Source organism: Drosophila eugracilis, unplaced genomic scaffold (genome assembly GCF_018153835.1).
Source record: "Drosophila eugracilis isolate 14026-0451.02 unplaced genomic scaffold, ASM1815383v1 contig_2088, whole genome shotgun sequence".
NCBI classification, from domain to species: domain Eukaryota; kingdom Metazoa; phylum Arthropoda; class Insecta; order Diptera; family Drosophilidae; genus Drosophila; species Drosophila eugracilis.
The window spans coordinates 63,936-87,215 of record NW_024572964.1 but is presented as its reverse complement, the minus strand read 5'-3'; the positions used below and the strand labels follow the sequence as shown (position 1 = coordinate 87,215).

Sequence of the window (23,280 nt, the reverse complement as noted above, 5' to 3'; positions counted from 1 at the left end):
CTATATATTTGAATTTAAAAGATAAATTATTACTGGAAAAAGCATAGCAAACCGAAATTGTATAAGTTCATTTTTTATTTGCGCTAATTTATTTGCTATAAAATTAAAATTGACTATGCAGCCCTGAAATGTTTCTTTTTGTATGCATCGATCACCAAAAAATTATCGTTTACCGCAATTCGGTTAATGCACTACAACTTAACTCTCAAGAAGAGGGAGAGATTTTGCAAATTTAATCTTATTTGCTTTAGCTTTTCAAGCGGAGCCAAGTATCGGATTTGCGTCATCGATAGTTTCGAGTGAAAATGCGTGAGTTGATTTAAAAAGTGCAAGGCATTTTAACAATTCATTTTTTTGTGTGCAGAGAATTTAAAGATTCAAGAGGAAATCAAGGCGTTGAAGGACCTAGGGCAGCACTTCGAAGACCAAATAAAGTTGACGAGCGTTGAGCTTGGTGACTTCTCAGACGATGACCTGGCACTCCTTGACAAATGCGTACAATACTATGCTTATTCCTACATTCACGACTTAAATCTTAGCTACTTGCGTGATTTCAACACTGCTAAGAAAAGGGAATACATAGAAAACAGGCACACCAGAGTGCATCAGCGCATTGAACTGCAACGCATTAAGTCGGCCATTGAAGAGACATCTAGGGATGTAGCTGTATTGGAGAGGTATTAGTTATCCGAACGTATAATATCGTAATTTTGTAATAACTCATGAATATTACAGATTTAAATCTGCTGCGGAAGAGCGGCTTATTCCGGATGCCATTGTTAATCAGCGAAACAACCAACAGCTTGCTACCAAACAGGGCTTGCTGGACAGGCAAAAAACTCTCAAGATACCAAAGGATTTTAACATTGAAAGTGTCATTGAGAAAGTGGACCTGTTAGAGCGGCGCTAGTGAATGGTATCGACATTGTTTTTACAAAATGATTTAATTATATTTACTCAGTAATTCATTAAACACTTTACAATAACATAAAATCTGCAAATATAGACAAGCAGCAAATGAGAAGCGCTTGCAGAAGGTTCCAATTGTAGCTACGTTGTGTCAAATATTTATTTAAAGGATCATAATAATTGGAAAAAAAACTAAAAGACCAAGTAATTATTTATAATTTGCCAACTGCTTAAAGCATACAAAAATTTTACTGCGTTCTTCCATGCCATTGCTCATATGTATGTATGTATTTCCAATGTGGTATATGTATCATATATATTGGTGTGTATAGATAGAATTAGTAATTTCATATTCTTTAAGTTGTTGCTTGTTATGTATATAAAGGGCGGGTATGTGGCAGACAAACATTTCGGCTAGCAACGCGCTCTACGCCACAGGCCTACTCCACTTTTCCAGCCATCTCTTAGCGGAACTCTGGCGCATCATCCTGTGTAATGTCGCCGTACTTCCAGATAGCTAGATGCGCGGCTAGAGCTGCTTCCTGCGCAGCCCTGTACTGGTCCACAAGGTCCTTAAGCTTACGTTCACGTCGCTTTTCTGCAAGAACAAGACCCTCGGCGACAAGTTGCTTTCCAAAGTCGGCCTTAGTTGTTGGATCGTGAAGCGTGGCTAAGTTCGGCGATCCAGCCACCTTCAGCTCAACATTGAGTTGAACCTTGTGGTTCAAAACATCTTCCGAAAAAGCACGCAAAGCTTCTTCTTTATCCTCGTTGTCAGTAGGCAGAGCGACTAAGGCCAGAGCGTACTCCGTGGCGTACGGTTTTTCGCTGCTAAAGGCTGGAGGCAAGGCTGCCAAACGGTTTGTGGGAAGTGTCTGAGAAAAAAAAATTTTTGTTATAACTTTTAAATTTAATTACTTTCAATTTGTATTAAGTTTGCATATGTCGCAATTCCGAAGATATTTGCAGCATGGTTTGACGCCCCCAGCCACTCTGCGCTCACGCCTCGTAAGTATTTTATCCCGCTTCGTTGGACTTTGGTTGACTCAAATAATATGAAACTACCTCGGTACCTTTGAAGAGAATATTATACGACTCGGAACAGGAAACACATTTAACGCAGCTGTAGGGTTTAATTTACGCCATCACGCAACGAATAATTTTTCGAAGAAGCATATTTAATTTGGCAAGCTTATGACTCATACGTTTCTCTTCAAGCCGGAAACGGATCTAAGGAACTTGCAGAATGTACTTTATTCAGCCAGGATTCACTTACCTCCTTGTTGCCATAGTCGATGTACAGGACGGTAGCGTTACTACCCTGGACTCGATCGACCTTCGCGCGGTACCATTGATTATCAAGAGTGAACTGTGCTGCCACCAGATCGCCACGTTTTGGTGTGTAGGATCCAGCGATGGGTGGATTGGATTGAAAATCGGCGTGAAGTTTGCTCATCAGTGACTCTAGCTTGGATCCGTTCTCCACGGACTGCGCAAAGAATGTTAGAGTTTCGGTAATTTCAGTTACAATTACGTTCTCGTAATTAACTTTGCGCTCTAACACCACCTTGTCCTCCTTCTCTTCCTCGACAACGGTTTTTTCTTCAGGCACTTGTTCCACATAGTTGGTCCAGATATTTTTCTTGGCGGCCTTGGCACGGTCTTCGGCACTCTTTAAAATGCGGTAGTATTCCGATTTTTCTGCACTAAAGTGCACTTCCGCAAGACCTTCCTCAACAAGAGCAACTGACAGATTAGCCCCGCTGTCCGTCCAGAGCCAACCGATAACGGAAGATCCTGCCTTATCGGTGGTATCGATATGGACAGAAACGTCACGTTGCAAAACACGCTCTCGGGTAAAGGTTAAAGCCTCGTCACCGAACGGTTCACCTTCTTGGGCAGGAACGCCGTTTACCGCTGGGCGGGAAGAGCGCGGACATGAAATTCCAGCAAGGAGGAATGTGACTAGGCAGCTGTCTTTTGGCACAAAGAGCCTGAGGCGGGACCCGCTAGCGACAAACTCCACGATGGCATCAGTTCGCAGAGCACGCTGCCACGACGGCAAGTATTGGACCTTAATTCGGGAATGGTCAACAGTGAGGTCGTTTACTCGCAGTGTAGCGTTATCCTTCTTTGCGTGTAGTCCCTTCAGACCCTTGATAGCTTGCTGCTCGGCAGCAATCAATTGATCATAGGCGGAAGATCTCTGATCGTCGTCCTGGCGATACCGAACACAAGTAGCCAGTCCCTTAGCTACCATAGCTTCAGCTACGTTTTGGCCGCCAATCGAGACGGTGTAACAGTATTTCTCAGGGAAGTTTTCACGTGGAGGTGAGATGTAGTCCAGATTGCACTGGACTTTCTTATTAATCAATTTTTTGCGCAGGAACTCGCGGGCATCAAACATGTGTGGAATTTCGTAAAGAGGTCGGTAGTTCTTTCCACGTGGAGGTGCCTTTACGATTTCCTCTCCGTCGGTGCCAACCACAGCACGTTGGTCACGTGGCGGCCTGATGGACGAAAAGAAGACTTTCTTCACTTGGCCATTGGAGAGACGTACATTAATAGCATCGCCATTAAAGACCTCCACTACGGTTCCCGAGAAGTCCTTCTCTTTAGAGTTAAAAGCGGGAGTTTTTGCTTGATAGTCTTGCCATTGCCGGATGCGTTTTTCCTTGGCAATACGCTCAGCAGCACGAAGTTTATCAGCTCCTAAAAAATGTTTTAAATGTTTGTTAGTGGAAGTTGATATTTAATTTTCTTGTAAAATGATGTTGAAAGATGTGGGATGTCGACGGGGTGAAATGAACGCAGTGACATTAAACTGTCACAAAATTCTTGGAGTCCGTCTTTGTTCTGGCAGCCGATTGCAAACAGTGAGCAGCACAAACACAGGTTATTTACCAATTTGGTGCTGCGCTGTGCTAACGACCTGCCGACTTAAGTTAGATAAGCTGAATTTAATCAGTTCAGTTTATAACGCAATTTGTATATATTGTTAATATAATAATTTCCTAAACTTACCGGTCTTCATAACAGCCATGGACCAATCCACACATTTGGCTAGCCCCTCTCGCAGGAGTGATTCTGCAATGTTGCCCTTCGGGTACAGAATAGTTCCAATAAAGTTGGAGTTGTTGACCGATTCCAACCGAATTTCCACATCCCGTTGTAGGAGGCGTGTCTCTACGTAGTATCGAGCCTCATCGGCAAACGGCACCTTCACACTCAGGTCGGGCTTGCCATCAGCATCCAACTTCACACCTGGACACCGAATGCCCGAGATCATCAACGTAATATAATGAAAGTCGGGCAAAAGGAACGCACGGACAGTGGAACCATCGCGCACGTGCTCAATGATCGCCTTGACAGGATTTCCTCCATAGACATCTACCAGGTGGGCGGGGTTCTCGTGAGACCACTTAATGTTGCGTATTTTGTCAGCGACAATTGCGTTAGACGACCACTTGCCGCGGTTAGCGGCACGTGCCTGGTCCTCCAACTCAATTAAGGTCTGCTGCTCGGCTGTAGGGCGACCTTCGCGGCGTACCGACACCAAACCCTCGCGCACGATAGACTCGACCACATTCTCCCCAGACTCCTTATCTTTGCCGATCCACACAAAACCATACTCTCGGTTAGAATTGGCTGGCTTGTCGAAGGTAAAAGTCACCTCCACGCCAATCAGCTTTTTGCGCAGGAACTCTCGCGACTCCCAGGCCCAAGGTTCGTCCTTGGTCTCGTCTCCGCCGGCGCCAGGACGACGAGCCAACTTCGGGGCCAGTACGTGCGAGAAGGTTATTTGTTTCTCCGGTGGAGGGGCCCCCTTAGATGCGCGGATAACAACGGTGTCCCCTGAGAGAACCTGAAACAGATCGAGTGAGGTTAAAATACTATGCACGTGTGAGAGGCTAGAGATGGACTAGTTACGATGGTCCTATCGCAACTTATTACAAACGAAAAATAATTATCGATATATTTAATAATATTTTTATAATCACGTGAAATTGGGAAATACTCAATTAAAATGTAGCCCACAGAAAACTACTAATTACTAAACAAAAACCTAGGTGGGCGTGTAATTCAATAATAACAGCTTCTAGACTCTGTGCTTGAAATCATTCGCATATCTATGTACATACATAGTTCTTGTCTTGTACATTGTACCGGTCTTTAATCGAATTTATTCATGGTAGCAGCAAAGTATATTTCAAACCGGTTTAGGGTGCCAAGATAATTCAGGCATCTTTAAGAACACAGAAGAGCCTCTGGACTGTATACAAACACGCTTGGAAAATACGTAAATAGTCCCGTATTAATGGAAAAATCCAAGACGATGAAGAAAAGGGTACAGAGGCCGACATGTTAATGAGAAGGCATTAGGGCGTCGGCCCTTACCTGTTAGATCAACAGGTTTTTGCGGGTGAGGGGCCCAAAAGGAAGTCGGGATGACTTTTCCGATATCTAGGGTTTTTTCTAGGTGCCAACGTCACCAAACTCAAATTATGCCCGCCAAACTTCTGCAGTAACTAGAAAGTTTTACGTGGTATGACAAATAGGACAAAAGTCGACTAAGCTGACTGAAAATAGCAACTGAACTTCCTCTGGTGGCTGGCAAGCAAACTGTTAAGTGAAAGTAGATGCTGAACTACGCAGCCCTAGGGCAAAATATATTCATAAATAGTAGAAAAGTGCTCTGATAGCGCCTCCTTATTTAGATAGTAGGTTAGAAACGAACCCATTCGGCGAACAAATTAAGTTAAATCAAAAACCCGTTCTACGCAAATTAAATTCGAAATACCGATAAAATGTCCTGGTGACATAGGCTTTGTGGTACAGCAATAACAACCAGCCAAAAACACCGCTACAAGGAAAATCTGCCAGCTTGGCACCTACGATAACTTTCATTTCTACGGATCGGACGAGCGTGTGCAACGTGTCACACATACGCACAGACTATACGCGTCTCTCTCGCACTTCTCAGAGTTGCACTCTGCTGCTATGGTAGGCGGTCGCCGCAATTTGCCACGCTGATGAAAGGTAGAATGTACATTTCACTTAACTCTTGCAGGGTCTTACTGAGAATCACAAAAATAGCCCAAATCTATAAAACAATTCACTTACTTGCTTAACAATGCCGGACAACGACTTTGCAGGCGCTGGCGGGGCGTCTTTTGCTGCTCCGGCAGCTGTCGCGTTGTTCGCTGATGTTGCCATTTTTCGTTCGAATGCGGGGGGAATATTAGCAGAGGGCCGTGGCACTTGACTTCAATTGCAGAATATTGTGTTGCTTTTCGGGACTAAACACCGCTAATGAACTTATTTGGGCTAAGAGAAGAACCGCACACAAAATCTAAAAAGTTTTCACTGAAGTGACCGTGCTGGATAGAGCTGGGGAAAGAGTACACGTCTGTATCGATATTATCGCACATAGCTGTAAGACTGGGCTAGCCCGTTATAAAAATATCGTTTTATCGAATAAATGTTTTGCGGTACACAATTAACGTTTTCTTATTTTTTAACATTAAGAAAAACAGCTCTGCATCATTATAGTTGCTGACTACTAAAGCCTGCCTTTATTTCTGAGATAATTGTCTAATATGCATTTTTAATTAAAATATTCTAGAAGTCTCAAATATTTGAGAGTAAAAAAAATGTAATACGTTTAAATTTTCTTCTTTTAAACTTTAATGCTAAAAATTCAAAATCTCTGCTTGATGAACTATAAATAAATAAGACAGAATTTATAAGAAAGATAATAATTTTTACTTTTCCACAGTACCAGCCCTAGTCATTCTCGTTGTTACTGTATATCGAGTTTGCCGCCTATAAAATTATCGAAACAGTTTCACCAGCTGTTAGCGGCGCGTTACGTGACTTCTTCATTGTTAGATTGTTAAATCTGGTAAAATGAATCAAGCCGATGTAACAAAGTTGATGTCACAGCTGCGCATTGCTGTAAGGCCCAACAAACGCAACTTAAAAAATGTGGATGGCCCGGAAGGGCGACTGCTGAAGCTGCGTAAAACCGTAACGGCACTGGTGAAGCATGAGCGTATTGAATTATTCTATAACCGCGCTGATGAAGCTCGTGGTTACGCCGAATTGGTGAGTAACCAGCGGTGCATTTCTTGATAGAACTAAAAATACATCTCCATGTAGCTCATTTCAAATGCCATAAGACATGGACACTGTCATAAAGATACATTGGAACTGGCGGACTATTGGCTCCTGGAGAAGCAACTGGTGCACAAGCTTTTTAAAGTGCTTGTACCGCGCTTTGAGAACTACAATACGTCCTACACTCGCATGTACAAAGCCCCTCGGGACTACCCTGGCATTTACTACAGACAGTCTGTCTTGGAGCTTCGGGGCAATCCTTACCCTTCACTAACGACGGATCACTCTCAGAATCGGAACCTGCTACATAACGTGCTTCTGGACGAGGCAAGGAAAGAGTTCAGACGCCAAAAACAATCTCTTTTATCTGATTAGTTGTATTTCTACATTGGCTACCTCTTATTTATAGATTAGCACAGAGTGTCAGTTAGAATACAGTTCAAACTTGTAAGCCGTTTTATTATAATGTTTGTATATACACAAAGTTAGTTGTTTGAACTTCATGGTACAGCATTCATCCTACTTGTAGTCGAACGTTCCCAAAAAGTTTAAAGCTTACTGACATTGCAGTGGTTGAAGTAATCCGTTTTCCAATCTGCAGTTTTGAAGCATTAGAGGTTTAGTGACTAAATTCTGGAATTATTAACATACCTTTTCCCGTAAGGCAGGCATCCCGCAACATTTCACAGTGGCTGTAAAAAAACTGGTGCTCATTTGTCGACGCCGCGCAGATGGGCATAAATGGATCACAAGTTGAAATAGCTTTACAGGCTGAGCTGGTTCCACTTAATGGTAGAGATACTGACAGCGTAAGGGTCATAATCATTTTAGAGATTAAGAACCAAATTAAATAAATATTCCGCTCAGATATACTCGCAGAATTATGCGCTTTCGTAATCTTAAATAGCATCGCTTTGGTTATTGTTTCATAAAGCAAGAAGTTAGGGAGCGGTCCTTTAAAATGTACTTAATCGGTGTTATATTTTTTTTTAAGAAATGTATTTGTTAACGTTGTTATGTGTTTTCCTCTCGGTCACTGAATGTATAAACCGACACAAGCATCTATCCAACAACTGATAAGAACTGGGGGACCTACGCGCTGATGCATACTAATTTGTTCATGTTCCTGAAACCTAAAAGTTGCCATGAAAACGGGCCCTGAACACTGGCCGAAGAATCAATGATAACTTCACCTCTACTTTTTACCGGAAGCTTTTGTTTGTTTACTCCCGGAATTCGGTATGAAAGGGGTTGCTCAACTGACTGGAACACCGGCATTGTTCGTAGTTTCGTTCACATTCAATCCAGCCGGTCCAGAAAAAGTGCAGATTCGAGTATGGACTTCCATTATTGTTTAGCGAGTTCATTTGTACTGAGTATGAAATTCGAGTACATCAATATATCTCGATATATATATTATAATTCATATATATGTAAATTTATATTATTAGCTTCATGAGACTTATTTGATAATTGTGGACATTAAACCCCAACTTTTTTATTTATGTATAATTATGATATAAACTTAATTTTACTTTACAAATATTTTAATTATGACAAAAAATAATACCATATAGCTATTCCTGTACATTTATTAGTTGGAAATAGTTAAAAAGTGAAAAGTTTTAGAAATTATGTGATGTAACAATAAGCATACATGATTCGTATGATTTAGAAGAAAAACTGTTAAAAGAAATATTTTGTGTGCACCATAATTTCCATTGCTTCAGCTCCCACGGAAAAACAGAAGGACATCCTCACCACATGAGGCCGGGTCAGGTGAATTAATTGCATTTGCATTATTAAATTTTATGACAGTTGCTGGGCTCAGTAACGCTACATACTGACTCCAGGTTGTTAGTTACGATGCGTTGCAGTGGCAATTAAACATAGGCATCCGCAACGTTGACGCAGAAAGCGCAGCTGCCCCAGAATTTTGGATTGTTGCGTGTTTGCTACGCACTTATTCTTATGTTTGTTAAATTACATCTCTACTGTGGAAAACCTTTACCCCGTTTAATAATTTTACTAATATTGGTATATTGTCGAGACATGGGCGGTTCGTAGCTGTGCTACTTTAATAACACACAATGACCACAAATCAGTTCAGGGTGGGGTTGGCAAAATGCCATAATGTGCCAAAGAAAAGCTGTGAGAAAATATTATCTTTCGTCGTTCATCGATTATCCCTATAGAACAGTGTTCACCCGGCGTGTAAATTGCCCTCTTCATTTTTAGACACGGTTTAATGACAAAGCCGTTCATGAAAATTTTACATTAAACGATAATGTAATAATATATAATATATTTTCTCTAAGCTCCTGCGACGCTTTTATTCTTGCCTAGATTTCATCACAAAGAAACTAGTTAAGCAATTTAGGAATCGGGATATAAATAGAATGGAAGTCTTTATTTGTAGAACATGCGCAGCTCATTGATAACGGACCAGGCGCCGGTGCGCAATCTCTCAGTACAAACAACCGAATAGAAGCGAGAAAAAACGAGAGAAGGGGTTTCCTCATGAGCAAAAAATCCTGCAGGATATTATACATGCCGTGGCCTTTTATGCTGCTGCCTTTATATCATTCCATTCAGTTTCGAAGAGTCGTGCAACGAGAGCAGTTGATACAATCTGTCGTAAAAAAGCTCTTCTGCGCTGAGCCTGAGTCGGGAGTTTATTTGTGTGTATAACTAACGGTTGGTCCTCTGTTTTATTGGTGTACAACTAAAATTGAAATATAAGTGACGGGTCCACGAAAAATCATTAAAAACTGCTCATAAAAAAAATGTGAATTCATTGCACTTCAGACATATTGCTTCTATGCCATTGTGCTGTATGACCATTCCAATTACTATATTATGTATACATATTTTTATATCTTTTTTTTGCTAAGGAATTGCCCTTTTTCTTTTTTTTCCACTGGGCAGCAGCAGAAGTCGCATCATGAGAAATAATTGTAACGTGCTTTTACTGGCATCGTTTGTAACATGGTCAGGGGTATTGTGTAGCACAGTATTTTGCACCACAGAGGGCCAGGAAACACCTCTCGCACTTCCGGTGGCGGAGCAAACCCAGCCCACTACAGCCATACAAGGAGAAGTGTGGGAGGAAGACGATCACGAAGTATTAATAAGGAACGAACGTGGAACTAAAAGCGACGGTGAGTCACTGGCTGGTTACACCTTTTAGGAATATTATGAAGCAGAGCTGTCATAATTTAGCATGTTACCCATTTTTGTAGGTTTGTCGTGTCGATATGGCAAGAATCCATGGACTGAGTGTGATACAAAAACTAATACACGTTCTAGGACATTGACATTAAAGAAGGGCGACCCAGCATGCGACCAAACGCGAACCATACAGAAAAAATGTAAAAAAGGTAATAAGACAAAATTTTTACTCCTGTTAAAATAAGTAAACAAATTAATTCATCGAATACTATAATTTTTTCTATTGCCATAGCTTGTCGGTACGAAAAGGGATCCTGGTCGGAATGCGCAACTGGTCAAATGACAAGAGCTGATAAATTGAAGGCGAGCAGTGATTCATCCTGTGAAGCAACGCGGGTCATTAAGAAGAACTGCAAGCCCGGAAAGTCCAAGGACAAGAGTGCCAAAGAACAGCGTAAGAACAAAGATAAAGGTCAGTTCACAAGATTTGATTTTGATATTGCATTCCAGATAAAGAATCACAGTAATATAGTACGAACGCTGGCAAGAAGTTTTTAGAGTGCAAAGTTGAAATTTTTAACATAGAATTGAATAATATTTCATGTTTTTAACCGTTTACAACTGTTATACCTTTGTCTTTTATTTACATGCAGCTGCCCGTAAAGGACGCGTTTAAGTGATTTCACACTTGATAATTTTAATGCCCGGTGTTAATTTGTGTCACTCCGATGCGAATAATCTAAGTTTTACTTATTTTTTAATAAATTCATAACATAAAATCGTAATGACATAAACTGTCTGCTATGTATACCCCAAAAGCATTTTAATAAAATGCACATATTGATTAATGTTGTAGTTTGGTTTTCTAGCCAACGATAAAACTTAATATAAACAACAGTACGTTCAACTGTAACACGTATCAACAACATTGCGGAAATTAATATACTTATGCAATACAGAACAGAAGATATATTCATACAATACCATGCCTACATAAATACCAAACTATTAAGTTGATTCCAAAAAGAAGATCACATGGACATCCAATCCAACTCCCTCATTCTAAAGGCAGTTGCCTTGTCGGAATAAAGGATGACTCATAAATCCAGCCTCTTTGATTGTATGACCGTTTGACCCCTTCATAACTTTAGCGGAGTTGTTCTTCAATTGAATTTAAATAATATTAACCGTAAAACTAAAATAAAAAACAAAACAATTATCTGATTATTGATGTACAATTTTTGGCAAATATCAGCTTATGTATCTCATCTAAAGAAACCCAAAATGGTGTCGCAAAAAGCCAAAAATCAATATTGAAATCAAAGAGATGCTAAAAAGTTGTTAATTCACAGATAATAAAATAATTAAACACTTAGTGTAAATATTGTAAAAAAAACCTACTATAGAAAGAAGGGAAATTAAATGACAAAGAATAAGGCGCGACGGTCCTAACCAAAGATCTGTCGCGGTTGCAACGTAGGCAATTGGCATTTTAAAGTAGTTACAACTTACTTCCACTGGGTAAAATTAAAAAAGTTTGGATATTCCATTCTCAAAATCAATATACAAGTCAAAACAAGGTAGACAAGACATACATTATACATTACTAACACTCATACATAATATCGAAAAATAATTGTACCATTTCAAAGACATGGTTATCTTTTTAATAAACACATATATAAACTTAGACCGTTAACTACGACTAGATGTGTTTGTCTGTAAGCAGTTTTACAACCATACCTGTGCATTCATAACTTCAAAGTGAAGAAGAACAGCTCACTCATAGCATGCGAATTCATACACATCGTCCTTATGGGCAGTATTTATCTGAGTCTTAATTCCATAAAGAAGCATAAAACCCCTCCTCAAAAGTAAAGTCAAATTTGATTACGTACGTATACACCATAAGAAAAAAGTAACTGAACTTTAATAAATACAAGTATTACGAAATAAAACTTTTGATAATTTTTTACACAATAATTCAATGGGGTAATAAGTAAATTAAGGGCTGCCAAATTGAGCCGCTGAGATAGATTACCAATTTCCCTGATACGCATATATCTTTCTGGTAGTTTGTTATTTAAACACTTTAGAAGAGCAGTATATTGTTTTCTCAGAAATGACCATGCGCACATCGATTTTCGTAGGATGGCAAATAGTCAATTCGTTTTTTTTTTTTTTAAATTTATCAAGCTATGAAACTATCTAATAAAAAAGGGAATCTTATTTTGCGGGCTATGTAAAATCAATTAAAGTAGATGTGAATAATATCTTTCTGCAGGGCGACCCTGGATGCAATGAGAACTTTTTGAAATTGTAAGAGTAAGAGAAAAATGTGTGTATTGGGTCACAGTACATAAGTATATAAAAGTTCATAAATTGGGCTGTAATTAATAAGTAAAAAATAATTTATCCATTAGCTTTAAACATTTTGGTGAGTATCCAGCATTCGAGACCTTTTTCATTTTTTATTTTATTTTATGCTTCCTTTAAGGCTGTTTTAGCCATGCCTATATTTCTTGTTGTTCATTTTCTTTGTCTGTCGCCCGCTCTTTGTTTTTTAGCCAAACCAAATCTGAGTCTCAGAGAAAGCACTCAAAACATGTTTGGTGGAGCTCTCCGAAACAAAATAAAACTGAGATAGAGATATACTCGTATGTACTCAAACTGGCTCAAAACTGTATCTACTTGAATTTTGATATACATAATTGTAAAACTGCTCGAACTGCTCGAAATCTGTTACACAATGCGTGGTCATTGTTTACATTTAGCTTAGTTGTGTGTTTATATGCACCCGACCATATACATAAAGGATGCGTTATCTTATCACTGACAGAACATTGCTACATATACATAATTGTTGCATGGTATTCCATCATGGTCTTTGATTAATTAATTTTAAAAAGTATTCCGAAAAACATATTTTCCATTAGATGAGGGTTTTTATGTATACCCGTAAATGATGGGCATTAATAAGAACAAGAACCGAGTTGCATAATTGGGAGTTTTAGTATTATAATTCTCGTATAAGCTGTTATATACAGTCTATGGCTAAAAATGGGGAGATCTGTGTTTGATGCACAAATGCAGAAAGTCATTGTACTCTCCGGGTACTAACGAAGTGACTGCATTATTAATATTACAACTTTATTTTTCACTGATAACGTTTATTTATAATAGCAGCTTAAGAAGAAAAGCAGCGCAGTACCAGAAAACTGCAAAGTATTCGAATTAATTCAAATAAACACCTAACATTACTGTGCAGATTTAATCGATCCCATAGATTTGAATTTTCTAAAATATGCACTTCTTTAATCTCTTTAGTCGATAAATAGAGTACTAGATGAAGATACTATCTACACATTTTAATCACGGTGTATATAAATTTGTAAATGGTATACGAAAGCAAGTCTCAGCGCTCTCGATGTGGCTCTCATTGGACTCTCTGGGTTTTGAGCATTTTTCAAGTCTCTCGAGTTCATCGAGTTATGGCGTTTTTGCTCAGTTCGAATGCAATCGCAAGTCGTCAGTCTTACAGTGAAGTACATATTCTTAAAAAATTTCCTTGATATTTTACTTGTGGAACTAAAGCCAGAAACTTAAATCTACTTTGCAAATGCCAGAATACTTCCTCTCTGGGATTTGAGAGTGAGTTTTGATTTGTGATTATTGCGGATGCGCGTGTGCAAGGCACCCCTTTCCTGCTGTTTTCCAGAGAGAATATTCGTTGAGTGGAGCAGCCATATAAGAGATCCAAGCTACCTTCGGGTAGAACTCTAAATGAAAATATATGACGTAGTTTGATCAGAATTATGTTTTGAGTTCCAAAGTTATATCTAAAATATTATCATTTGATAAGTGGTAAATTTATTCGTTAAAAATGCTTTGTGAGTTAAGATAACTTAATTTTGACTCATAATTTATAATTTTTTACTTCAAAGTTTCATAACACTGCTTCCGAGTGCATCCACGTATATAAGGTTGTCACAATTTTCCATGCACATAGACACATCAAACTTTTTCATGAATATTTTCTTTTTGATTTTATGCTGCTGTTGAGAGTAAATTCTCAATTCGCTTTTCACCTCATGGGACCACAAAGACATATCAATACTGGGACGACTGTACTCACATTCCGAATCTCGATTTCTTTGACTTTTTCGAAGAAAGTTGCATATGTCAGATTCTAAACTGTCCTTAGAGGTGGTCTCGGTTTCCTTTTCATGAATTTTTAAATTGTTTTTTTCGGAGTCATAGCTTTGTTTTCGAGGTCGCCTGGGCTTTTCCTCTTTTTTTACCGGCGTTCTCAACAAAATGTGATATCCTGCTCTTGACTCAAAAATATCTGAGAGCTCATTGATATTCAAGCGCAACACTTGTTTCTCGAAAACCGAGCCCGTTTGTGTAAGCTTAAAGGGGCCCAAGTCACCGCCGTGTCGGGCAGAGCAGCAGTCGGAGATCGCTTTAGCCAGGTTAGCAAACTGAAATTTGCCGGTTGTTATTTGATACCTCGCGTGCGAAATTCTCTCTAAAGCTTCTGTTTTAGTTAACTTTACAAATCCCGTGCGGTATGAGCTACATGTATCAGATTCATTGTGCTTTACTAATATGTGTCTGCATCGCAGTATGCATCCATAATTGCACTCACTGCGTTCTCCGAAATTGCTACTCCAGTCTTTAGAGGCTAGTTTGTAGGCACTCGAAGGCAATCTAAAATACACCTTTTGCGTATTTGTGTCATAGAAATAGCTCTCCTTAGTGATGGGCGCAATACGCTCTTCCCAACCGACAGGTAACTTGTTATGCTCCAAAAGCACGTCACTAGTTACGATAGATGACTTACTACTGCTAGCCTCAAATCCACCATAAGGGTCGCTTCCATCCAGGTCACTGCAATCTGAACTTTTAGTTTCCGAGCCTAAAATAACAGCAAGATTTATTAGAAACTCGCTATCTTCATATTCAAAAATATCTATTTATTATATATAAAACTTTCCTGAAGACCAGTCGGATACCCCAGAACTTATAGAGTGCATGTTTTCACTAAATATATAGTTTAGGTATTAATAGGACTTCCAACTTCTAAATGAGTATCTGAGTTTTTTTAAATTTTGAAACTTTAGTCAATGTCGTCTAGACCTTTAAAGATCTCACAAGATAGCAATTGACAGTTAAGAAACAGCCAAAAGATTATTATGAGTAAAAACGATTACCTTTACATTTTTACACAGTTTTTCTTATTTACTACCTTTTTTCATGTACTTGTTTTTAGATTTTCGAAATAGCTATGAATCTCATACTGGTTTTTGCTATGGTTTTACAATTGGTTTTGGCCTCATCAATTAAAGAAAAAAGCATTTTCGATGGTATCCATCTGGTCATGGAAAGGAGTTCAGGTGATGTAGTCCATTATCGCCCGGCTCGTGGCGTTCTGCAGGATGAAGCAGTTTCAGCCACAATAAATGGTAATACTCACCGAACCAGAAACAATCGAAAGTCGAACAAGTCGCAAGAGCATTTCCAGCAGGTAAGTGGGCCCAAGCCGGGTTCTAGGAAAATATTGACTGCCGAAAGTGGCAGTGAAGCATCACAGCTATCACAACCGAACCACAAACAAGGCCACAAGAACCCAGATAGACAACAACGTCAAGGATCCAAGCAGCAGCATGTTCATGGCCAGCATCATGGAGGGAAAAAGACTGGACCGAAGGCGAAGACGTCAGAGAACGGTATTCTTTTAGAAACATTTCTGAGCTTATAAAGAAATCATATCACTTTTAATATCTTTTTGGTGTGTTTGTTGGTTAACAGGGTCGACTTGTCGTTATGCGAAAAGTGCCTGGTCAAATTGTGATGATAAAACGAACTTGCGCTCCCGGGTTTTATCTCTGAGGAAAGGAGAACAAAACTGCTTGCCAACACGGACTATACAAAAAAAGTGCAAGAAAGGTGCGTACCCATAATACCAATACCATTTAGTGTATTAATGCAATAAAAATTAATTTGATATGTATTTCTCCCATTTGACTTTGGGAAGGTTGTCGTTATGAGAAGGGAACATGGTCGCAATGTGTTGACGGACAAATGACCAGGAAGGATAAGTTACAAGCAGAGCCAGCCGGTGGCAGTGACCAGAGCTGTAATCCTGTCCGTACCGTCAACAAGAATTGCAAGGCGAATGATAATGCTAGTGGAGGAAAGCAACACGGCCAGAATCGCGGCACAAAAGAACGGAAACAGAAAAAGAGTAAGAAAATTCTGATAAAAGTTTTAAAGTTAATAATTGGATGTTTTACAGGTGCTGGACGCATTTCTTCTCACGATCCATGATCGTTTGAAATTAATAATTTTAAGCATACTATATAACAAGATTTATACCATTTTAAAAGAAATTTTTTAGTTGTTTTGTAAAAACATACATAAAATGCGGTTTATTCAAATCCTTAAAAAGTCTTATTTATTTGTTATTGATATTTTGAGAAAACGTATTTGTTATATGTATGGACATATCAGCAGCACATACGAAATATTGCATAAACCATGCTGGTTGAAACTGACAGTGTACTACAATTGATGTTAAGTTTATTGGATCTATTACTCATTCTTCTCTCGTAACTGTTGAAGTATTTAATTCATCAAACAAACCTCAATTGATAAAAAGGGAAAGACAAGGCTCCCCCACTTCCATTGGCTGCCATATTTTCTTAGTTAGGATCAACATGGCATTGGCGAATTACATACAACATACGTATGTATGTATTGGTATTACACATAGATGGCGCCAAAAACATTTTACATCTACATTAGACACATTTTACACCGCCATGATTAACTCTTCTGTTAATTGCATTATTTTTAAAAAGCTGAAAATTATGAGGAAAAATTTACGGAATATGCAAATAGAGAGGTCCCAGAATACTTAGTTGGCTCTGGCTTTATTTGATTTTTATTTGCCTTCGAAAATCACATCCAATTGGCCATCTACAACAAAATTTCATAAAAATAATTCTCACAAGAGAAAAAATTGCTTTCCATCGGCGTAATTGATATTGCAGTATTTATCTGGCACCTAAAAGACGGTGAACCACTTCCAACGATTTATACAAGAGTCATCGAGTCAAAAACTACTTCCTGAAACACTTCAGGCTCCTTACGTGCAGCCGGCGTATACCTGGTACTGGATATAAAGGACTTGTTGGTACATCCAGACTGGACTTTCGAAACAGGTTGGCGTTTTAAGAAGCGTCCAGGAGTTGACGTTTTTTTAAAAGAATGCGCAAAGTACTTTGAAATTATTGTTTACACGGCGGAGCAAGGAATTACGGTACTACCGCTGCTCGACGCGCTTGATCCAAATAGCTATATTATGTATCGTTTGGTTCTTGACTCAACACACTTTGATGGAGGACATCACTTAAGGAATCTGGGCAATCTAAATCGCGACCTAAAGCGTGTGGTGGTCGTGGAATGGGATAGCAAGTAAACTACGTTTTGCTTTTCCATCCCGCGGTGGTCTGGATAAGACAGTGACACCACCCTTGTCGATCTTGCCTAATTTCTTATTGTTCTGGGCACACGCCAAATGGATGTTTTGCGAGACGTATTGCAATACTACAATCAATTTAGTGATTCTATATTTTAGTTCCGGGAAAATCAACGAAAGCTTAGAGAACAAGTGCAGGCCGCTGAGCTAGAAGGAAATTGCAAGTTTAATCCTGCTGTCAAGAACTGGACCCCCAGCATCAAAAAACATTAAGAAGTTGTGGTTTAAATACACCTTTTGGTTTTTTATTTTCCACTCGTCTAATTTGACTTGCTTTTTAGCGATGTACCAGGTGTGATCCTTAAAAAAATCGTATACGGAATTTTGTTCTAGAGATCTTATGCAGACTCTAGTAATTCCTGCGTACATGGCCCTTGCGACGTAGTTCTGTGAGTAATGTTGTCAGTCTACCGAAACAATCCCGTGTAAAAGAGGCGTTGTAACGATCTCCGACTGGCAGTGACATAATGGTCGGTTTAATGTTTCTTATAAAACTTTGTTAATGCAAAACAATGGGAACTTTACTAGAATGACCCTTTGCCGGGTTATAGTCTGCTTATAACTTAAATACTATATTTTGAATATATATATATATATATATATATATATATATATATATATATATATAGCAATTCAATTTCTTTTATAAGATGCATTTGTGTTAATCAAACTGATACATTTGTTCTTACTCACAAAGACTTTTCGAAGTGGAAAAAAACTAATAGAGTAAATATATTACCACAAATTTTTAATAGATTTTCCAAAGGTTTTATTTTCTTGAGTTACTTGTGTTTTAGAATATTGTGACAATATGCAATATATACAAGAAGCCAGGAATATTCAGCCAGGCTTGTATGAGCACGCAAACTCAGCAACATGTTGCTGTCATGGTACGGTGTGCGTGAACACGTGTCAAAATAGAGTGAACTCCTGCATGGGAGTGTTTCCACAATCAACAATTACGCACTGGACCCCACTAGGCAAGTCATGCGCAGAATCTTTAGAGGAACCGTAATGTATTCGAAATCCCTAAACACAGAATTAGGAAACGTTGTCGATATGTGGGCAGCGGAAAAGGATTCAATACATTAAATCATGCATCTCAAGTATACCTTTCTAGCTCTCCATTTTTTTTAATAAGCTATAGGGTGATCTTACCAATACTTATCGTGTATTGTCCTCAACAAGTAAGACCCCTTGCACACTGAGTGCTCACATTGCATTTTAGGCGGTGAAGGTATACTGCGAATATGCATGGAAACGTCAAAAGCGGACTTATCGGAGCGCAGGCGTGGGTTTTGTTTGACATTTGGTTTATTTCTCTCTCGCTTGAAACGGGCATTGATAAAGCAGATGCTCAGCATCCTTACGAGCTGTTGTCGGAGAAGTCCTAGAGAAAGGCTTCTAAAAGGCAAGGAACTTTCTCATTTATGAGTACGACGTCCTGGAATCGCGAGCGTAAACCATTCAGTTTAGTTTTCACGCAACGGATGGAACGTTTGAAAATTGCGACTCGTCTCAATCCCCCTGTATACAATAGGGCTATTGAAAGATACTACAAAACGCAAGAAAGTGTGTGTATACAGAGATAAATGGTTGCGACTGTGTAAAAATAACAAAATATTGCGAGTTCGCTGTCTAAACAATGAATTTAATACTTCGACAACGTTCTAACTCAACAAGAGATTTCTAACATATTGTGACTCGCGTTTCTTTTGTTTCATAGCTAAAAGATTCTATTATTTTGACCCAGACATTAAATAGACGCGTGTGCAGTTATTAACTAATCAAATCTTATGAACTCCTCTCAACCCGCACAGACTTGTTTAAAGGATTTTGCGTATTTCTGGACATATGCATATGTTAGCATTGGGGAGAGGAGCATTATACTTAATGCATTACTACTCGTCCTTCACAGCCACACCCTAAAATGACAATGCTTTCGTTTACTGTGGAAATTACACGAATATTCAAAGGAGTATAACAACAACTAATTAATGAAGAAAATTAAATATTATTCTTCAGAATAGGCGATAGCTAATGAATTCGGCATGCTTGAAACGCTCGGAGTCGTTAAAAATAACAAAGTAGTTCGAAATGTAAGTCATTTTTATACTATTGCAGAGGTTTTTGTAATTTCAGTCAGTAGTTCAGCGGTTCGTCCGATAGCCTACCGTCCGTTTTTCACAGACTAGTCTCTGAAATTAAGCGCTACCTTTAAAAAGAACTCTTTTAGTGTAATGGTTATCCTACTCTGTTTGGTTATCCTACCCTACGTGTCGCTTTTTAACTCAATCAATCGGCGAAATTCTGTGGCGCCAATATGATTATTGTTGGAAAACAAGTCCTAATCGGATTTCTTTACATTTATATTATTACTGCTAGGTCTAACAAAGTTCGGATTTCTGAACTCAGTTTCCATTCTATTCCAAAATAATAATAAAGCTGTCTTTGAATGCGCAAAAACGATTAAAAATGTAATTCTCTTGTTTTTGTGATAGGCTTGGTTGCTTATTACAGATTATAAATTGCGGACTTTTGGTTAAAGGTTTTTTAATCGCTGATTTTCATAGTTTTGTACACATTCTATAAAAGATGACCACTGAAACCTATTCGGATCTGACGTATGAGCGAGGGAAGGTGTCTAAAAGATCTCTACGACCAAAATTATTAAAATTGACAGATGTGACAATTCCACACCGCAGTCGGAAAAAGAACAAAGTTAAGGTGAATAAATAATTCTGTATGTACTAGTAGTTACGCCTCGGCATCAAAATTACCATATCTCTTTTTCCAATTTTGTTTGCAGACGAAAGACCGCTCAGCCACATCGGTACGGGAAAGGATCTACGATGATCCAGCCTACACGGAGGATATAAGCCATTTGGCGAATCCTATGCGCCGCAGTAGCATTTCCGGGAAAACATTAGTGGATCACAAAGCGAGATCTGAATCACACGGTCATCATTTGTCCAACAGTCTGCTGACAAAGAACCAGCTAACCAAGGAGCTGAAGCAGTATGTGGCGGAAAAGCAGGGCACCATTAAGGTACAAAACCCTTCCTCTGCTGTGCCCGGCAGCACAGCCATCAGCTTAAATTTCGATTGCGATTCGAGCAGCTCCGACAATGATGCACTGGAGCCAATCAAAGGCGGAATGACTAGACGGGTGCGCAGTCTAGAGCGCTGTATGGCCGCCACGGCCCCGGAAAGAGCGGAAAAGAAGGGAACCCAGAAACGCAATTCAAAACAGAAGCGGAACCTTAGCCTTGACAACAACATCCATTTGCCACCAGGTCAACCGCAACGGGAGGCTAGAGCTGCTGGTAAGCATCCACACGACGCTGATTTCCGAACTCGCAAGGAGCGAAATCGGAAGCATTATAACGAGGGCACCGCGGAAGTTGCTTCTAATGAAATTAGTGAACTAGATGACGGATACTCTGCTCGGAGTTCGGTTCAGGACTCCGCCGCCACAGTACCTGCAGACTCTCCCGCTGGCGCGGTTAAGGTTGCTATTGGCAAACGTTTTCTGCGCGGCGAAATTGGAATTAAAAGCTTTAATTATTATTTGATTAAGGAGGGCTTAAAGACCTCAAAAAAAATAGTTGACAAACAACGAAATCCGGCTGGCAATTGGAAGACCTCCCTCAAGACCGATAGGCGACATTCCCGCAGCGAAGAGAACATTTACGAGGAGATTTTCTTTAAGGAAACGGCCAATCCATCGACATCGTCAGTCACTGGCTCCGCCACCGGCGTACCAGTTGTCTCCGCGTTATCTGACAAAAAATCTCAAATTCATTACCTAGAAAAAAGCGGGATTCAGCCACATGGAGTGGGAGCAACCATCGATGGAGACGAAAGCGCAAACACATTAGCAGACTGCGAGATCTGCATGGAGCAGTGCAGCAAAGACAACTGTGAGTACTGCTTGGCACACGATGGACAACAGGCTAGTGAAAAGCTTAAGGCGGTCCAGCCACAACGAGAGCAGTACATCACCAAAGGACAGCACCAAGACAGCTCCATGGAATCGCGAACCTTTTCCAATGCTTGTCCTGGGGTCGGGTTACCGGCTGCCCATATTTTAGAGTTTCAGTCCTACAACCCCAATAATCCGGGCGTGTATAAAATAGAAACGACACCAGTGGCCATAACAGGCGACTACAACCCTATACTCCAATTTCAGCAGTCTTCAGCCACTACGTCCACCTCAAATACTACCACTCCCAGTGAACAGCAGCCGATGCAACAACAGCTCTATGATGGCTTCTATCTTTCTCACCAGAACCAGAGACCGTATCAGTCGCCTATTGTTGGTAACCCACTTCCAAGTCACTATGCTACCAGTGGAAGTTTGCTTTTGGCCAAGGTTTCAGGGGCCACGCATGGTTCCGCCACCCCTCCTCAGCGAGCCCAGCAGCACTACATAGTGGGATATCAAAATGGAGGAGGGTCAGTCGCTGGAGCAGCATCCTTACAGAGACTTAATACGAAGTCCTCCTCCTCCAGTGACTCGCTTCCATATCATAAGTATAATACCATGGCCCGACTGGAGGCAAATGTATTCGCAGCACCTGCTACAGGAGACCTATACTACGCAGTTGGCGGGACGCAGCCGCTGCATCCACTGATATATGCGGCTAACCGACCTATTGGAGGATCCCAGATCTTGGTAGATCCTTACGACCCCCAGATATACAAGAGCGACTCCAAGGCCTCTATTCTCAGCGAGTTTTCGCTTCGCAGCAGCGATAATTCTCAGCGCTATGCTCGGCATCCTCATCGGCGTCATGGCGGACGTGTCAGTGACTCGAGTCTCTTTTCAGTGTATTCGAACTCTGGCCAGAGGCGGTACTTTGGAAGCTCAGAGAGCAGGTTCGGATATGATTGCCGGCGCTGCAGTCTGGATGGTGTCATCGGCATTGGGTCTAGGGTTGGAGTTCCCATCGCAGCTCCCGATAAGTGCAGCTATTCTGACAACTGCCGATACGAGTGTCGAAATTGCGATTGTTCGTCAAATTACTTTAGCTCAGACTTTGACGATGTATACGGGTCCATAGCTCAGGGTGGAAGCAGCGGCATACCGCGAAAGACTGCTGCCGGGACTTTGCCATCCAGTGCGCAAGACGAGACCATGCAGCTTCTGGAAAACGTTTCACCATCGATGGAGCAGCAGAAGTACGCACCGCCGCTAGATCTAAAACAGAACAAATATGCCCAGGATTTTTTTAAACATGTTAATGATGTTAAGCGCAGCATTTATCAGTCTGAAATGCAGAGAAATAATAGTTTGGAATCTGCCATGCGGAGTCCAAGAGCTACAAGCAGCACAACCAGCAATTCCAAAGTGGTTACCAAACGGACCGCCATCCAGGAACCCAGAGAAGAACCCGTGGTAACAACTCTTCCGTTAAGCAGGGGGCGGCAGGCTGCAGGAGTTAAGCCAACGCCTGCTCCAAGAACTAGTCTGCGAGCGCAGACACCATTACCTGAGTGCTCTGTACCAAGTGAGTAAAACATTTAAGTTT

The 23,280-nt window shown here is 40.2% G+C and overlaps 9 protein-coding genes across 16 annotated transcripts in view; 6 read left to right on the top strand and 3 right to left on the bottom strand.

Annotated features, from left to right (window-relative positions):
* Window positions 1-50: 50 nt before the first annotated feature.
* Window positions 51-1,049, top strand: LOC108104682 (augmin complex subunit wac). Its single transcript, XM_017210883.1, has 3 exons — window positions 51-309; window positions 365-677; window positions 736-1,049. Exons 1-3 carry the CDS (start codon window positions 306-308, stop codon window positions 908-910), a joined length of 492 nt encoding a protein of 163 aa, XP_017066372.1. The 5' UTR covers window positions 51-305; the 3' UTR covers window positions 911-1,049.
* LOC108104679 (staphylococcal nuclease domain-containing protein 1) lies at window positions 926-6,309 on the bottom strand. The gene is made up of 4 exons (XM_017210875.2): window positions 6,034-6,309; window positions 3,934-4,774; window positions 2,186-3,621; window positions 926-1,784 (listed from the first exon to the last, which is right to left on the bottom strand). Exons 1-4 carry the CDS (start codon window positions 6,124-6,126, stop codon window positions 1,374-1,376), a joined length of 2,781 nt encoding a protein of 926 aa, XP_017066364.1. The 5' UTR covers window positions 6,127-6,309; the 3' UTR covers window positions 926-1,373.
* A 430-nt stretch (window positions 6,310-6,739) lies between these two features.
* On the top strand, window positions 6,740-7,513 carry LOC108104692 (39S ribosomal protein L17, mitochondrial). Its single transcript, XM_017210902.1, has 2 exons — window positions 6,740-7,017; window positions 7,072-7,513. Exons 1-2 carry the CDS (start codon window positions 6,820-6,822, stop codon window positions 7,402-7,404), a joined length of 531 nt encoding a protein of 176 aa, XP_017066391.1. The 5' UTR covers window positions 6,740-6,819; the 3' UTR covers window positions 7,405-7,513.
* LOC108104693 lies at window positions 7,463-9,409 on the bottom strand. Of its 2 annotated transcripts, XM_017210904.2 has the most exons (3): window positions 8,223-9,409; window positions 7,681-8,162; window positions 7,463-7,624 (listed from the first exon to the last, which is right to left on the bottom strand). In XM_017210904.2, exons 2-3 carry the CDS (start codon window positions 7,937-7,939, stop codon window positions 7,578-7,580), a joined length of 306 nt encoding a protein of 101 aa, XP_017066393.1. In that variant the 5' UTR covers window positions 7,940-8,162; window positions 8,223-9,409; the 3' UTR covers window positions 7,463-7,577. The 2 variants fall into 2 exon arrangements, with proteins under 2 accessions (XP_017066393.1, XP_017066392.1); XM_017210903.1 differs by having other exon boundaries at window positions 7,681-9,409.
* A 209-nt stretch (window positions 9,410-9,618) lies between these two features.
* On the top strand, window positions 9,619-11,890 carry LOC108104691. Of its 4 annotated transcripts, none has more exons than XM_017210897.2 (5): window positions 9,619-9,726; window positions 9,958-10,190; window positions 10,272-10,409; window positions 10,493-10,672; window positions 10,854-11,890. In XM_017210897.2, the coding sequence occupies exons 2-5, from the start codon at window positions 9,974-9,976 to the stop codon at window positions 10,874-10,876; spliced, it is 558 nt and encodes a 185-aa protein (XP_017066386.1). In that variant the 5' UTR covers window positions 9,619-9,726; window positions 9,958-9,973; the 3' UTR covers window positions 10,877-11,890. The 4 variants fall into 4 exon arrangements, with proteins under 4 accessions (XP_017066386.1, XP_017066389.1, XP_017066388.1 ...); XM_017210900.2 differs by having other exon boundaries at window positions 9,623-9,726; window positions 9,964-10,190; XM_017210899.2 differs by having other exon boundaries at window positions 9,627-9,726; window positions 9,924-10,190.
* Window positions 11,891-14,050: 2,160 nt separating this feature from the next.
* LOC108104689 lies at window positions 14,051-15,462 on the bottom strand. The gene is made up of 2 exons (XM_017210895.1): window positions 15,200-15,462; window positions 14,051-15,121 (listed from the first exon to the last, which is right to left on the bottom strand). Exons 1-2 carry the CDS (start codon window positions 15,237-15,239, stop codon window positions 14,139-14,141), a joined length of 1,023 nt encoding a protein of 340 aa, XP_017066384.1. The 5' UTR covers window positions 15,240-15,462; the 3' UTR covers window positions 14,051-14,138.
* LOC108104690 lies at window positions 14,605-16,643 on the top strand. Its single transcript, XM_017210896.2, has 5 exons — window positions 14,605-14,675; window positions 15,476-15,932; window positions 16,015-16,152; window positions 16,241-16,450; window positions 16,502-16,643. The coding sequence occupies exons 2-5, from the start codon at window positions 15,491-15,493 to the stop codon at window positions 16,531-16,533; spliced, it is 822 nt and encodes a 273-aa protein (XP_017066385.1). The 5' UTR covers window positions 14,605-14,675; window positions 15,476-15,490; the 3' UTR covers window positions 16,534-16,643.
* A 279-nt stretch (window positions 16,644-16,922) lies between these two features.
* LOC108104616 (mitochondrial import inner membrane translocase subunit TIM50-B) lies at window positions 16,923-17,987 on the top strand. Its single transcript, XM_017210789.1, is given in 3 exon segments — window positions 16,923-16,955; window positions 17,280-17,373; window positions 17,376-17,987. Coding segments are annotated over 3 exon segments (711 nt in total). The 3' UTR covers window positions 17,960-17,987.
* A 1,421-nt stretch (window positions 17,988-19,408) lies between these two features.
* Window positions 19,409-23,280, top strand: part of LOC108104658 — a 28,010-nt gene continuing 24,138 nt past the window's right edge. For 2 of the 4 annotated variants that reach the window (XR_001772308.1, XM_017210842.1), the window contains exons 1-3: window positions 19,409-19,845; window positions 20,320-20,473; window positions 20,556-23,259. Coding sequence is in view for 3 of the 4 variants with exons in the window: in XM_017210842.1 (XP_017066331.1) it covers window positions 20,342-20,473; window positions 20,556-23,259 (2,836 nt within the window). In the remaining variant the exon portion in view is untranslated. Of the gene's footprint in view, window positions 19,846-20,305; window positions 20,474-20,555; window positions 23,260-23,280 lie in introns of those variants that run through there. The other 2 variants (XM_017210840.2, XM_017210841.2) reach the window with 2 other exon arrangements.

Excerpts from the sequence above, each read along its gene's own strand:
- LOC108104682 (XM_017210883.1), top strand. Across the intron at positions 678-735 it reads GATGTAGCTGTATTGGAGAG|ATTTAAATCTGCTGCGGAAG; the intron begins GTATTAGTTATC and ends TGAATATTACAG.
- LOC108104679 (XM_017210875.2), bottom strand. The coding sequence starts at position 6,126 with ATGGCAACATCAGCGAACAACGCGACAGCTGCCGGAGCAGCAAAAGAC. Across the intron at positions 4,775-6,033 it reads TGTCCGGCATTGTTAAGCAA|GTTCTCTCAGGGGACACCGT; the intron begins GTAAGTGAATTG and ends GATCTGTTTCAG. Across the intron at positions 3,622-3,933 it reads CATGGCTGTTATGAAGACCG|GAGCTGATAAACTTCGTGCT; the intron begins GTAAGTTTAGGA and ends AACATTTTTTAG.
- LOC108104692 (XM_017210902.1), top strand. The coding sequence starts at position 6,820 with ATGAATCAAGCCGATGTAACAAAGTTGATGTCACAGCTGCGCATTGCT. Across the intron at positions 7,018-7,071 it reads CTCGTGGTTACGCCGAATTG|CTCATTTCAAATGCCATAAG; the intron begins GTGAGTAACCAG and ends ATCTCCATGTAG.
- LOC108104693 (XM_017210903.1), bottom strand. The coding sequence starts at position 7,939 with ATGCTATTTAAGATTACGAAAGCGCATAATTCTGCGAGTATATCTGAG. Across the intron at positions 7,625-7,680 it reads TGCCTGCCTTACGGGAAAAG|ATTGGAAAACGGATTACTTC; the intron begins GTATGTTAATAA and ends TCAAAACTGCAG.
- LOC108104691 (XM_017210897.2), top strand. The coding sequence starts at position 9,974 with ATGAGAAATAATTGTAACGTGCTTTTACTGGCATCGTTTGTAACATGG. Across the intron at positions 10,191-10,271 it reads ACGTGGAACTAAAAGCGACG|GTTTGTCGTGTCGATATGGC; the intron begins GTGAGTCACTGG and ends CCATTTTTGTAG. Across the intron at positions 10,410-10,492 it reads ACAGAAAAAATGTAAAAAAG|CTTGTCGGTACGAAAAGGGA; the intron begins GTAATAAGACAA and ends CTATTGCCATAG.
- LOC108104689 (XM_017210895.1), bottom strand. The coding sequence starts at position 15,239 with ATGCACTCTATAAGTTCTGGGGTATCCGACTGGTCTTCAG. Across the intron at positions 15,122-15,199 it reads GGTATCCGACTGGTCTTCAG|GCTCGGAAACTAAAAGTTCA; the intron begins GAAAGTTTTATA and ends CTGTTATTTTAG.
- LOC108104690 (XM_017210896.2), top strand. The coding sequence starts at position 15,491 with ATGAATCTCATACTGGTTTTTGCTATGGTTTTACAATTGGTTTTGGCC. Across the intron at positions 15,933-16,014 it reads GGCGAAGACGTCAGAGAACG|GGTCGACTTGTCGTTATGCG; the intron begins GTATTCTTTTAG and ends GTTGGTTAACAG. Across the intron at positions 16,153-16,240 it reads ACAAAAAAAGTGCAAGAAAG|GTTGTCGTTATGAGAAGGGA; the intron begins GTGCGTACCCAT and ends GACTTTGGGAAG.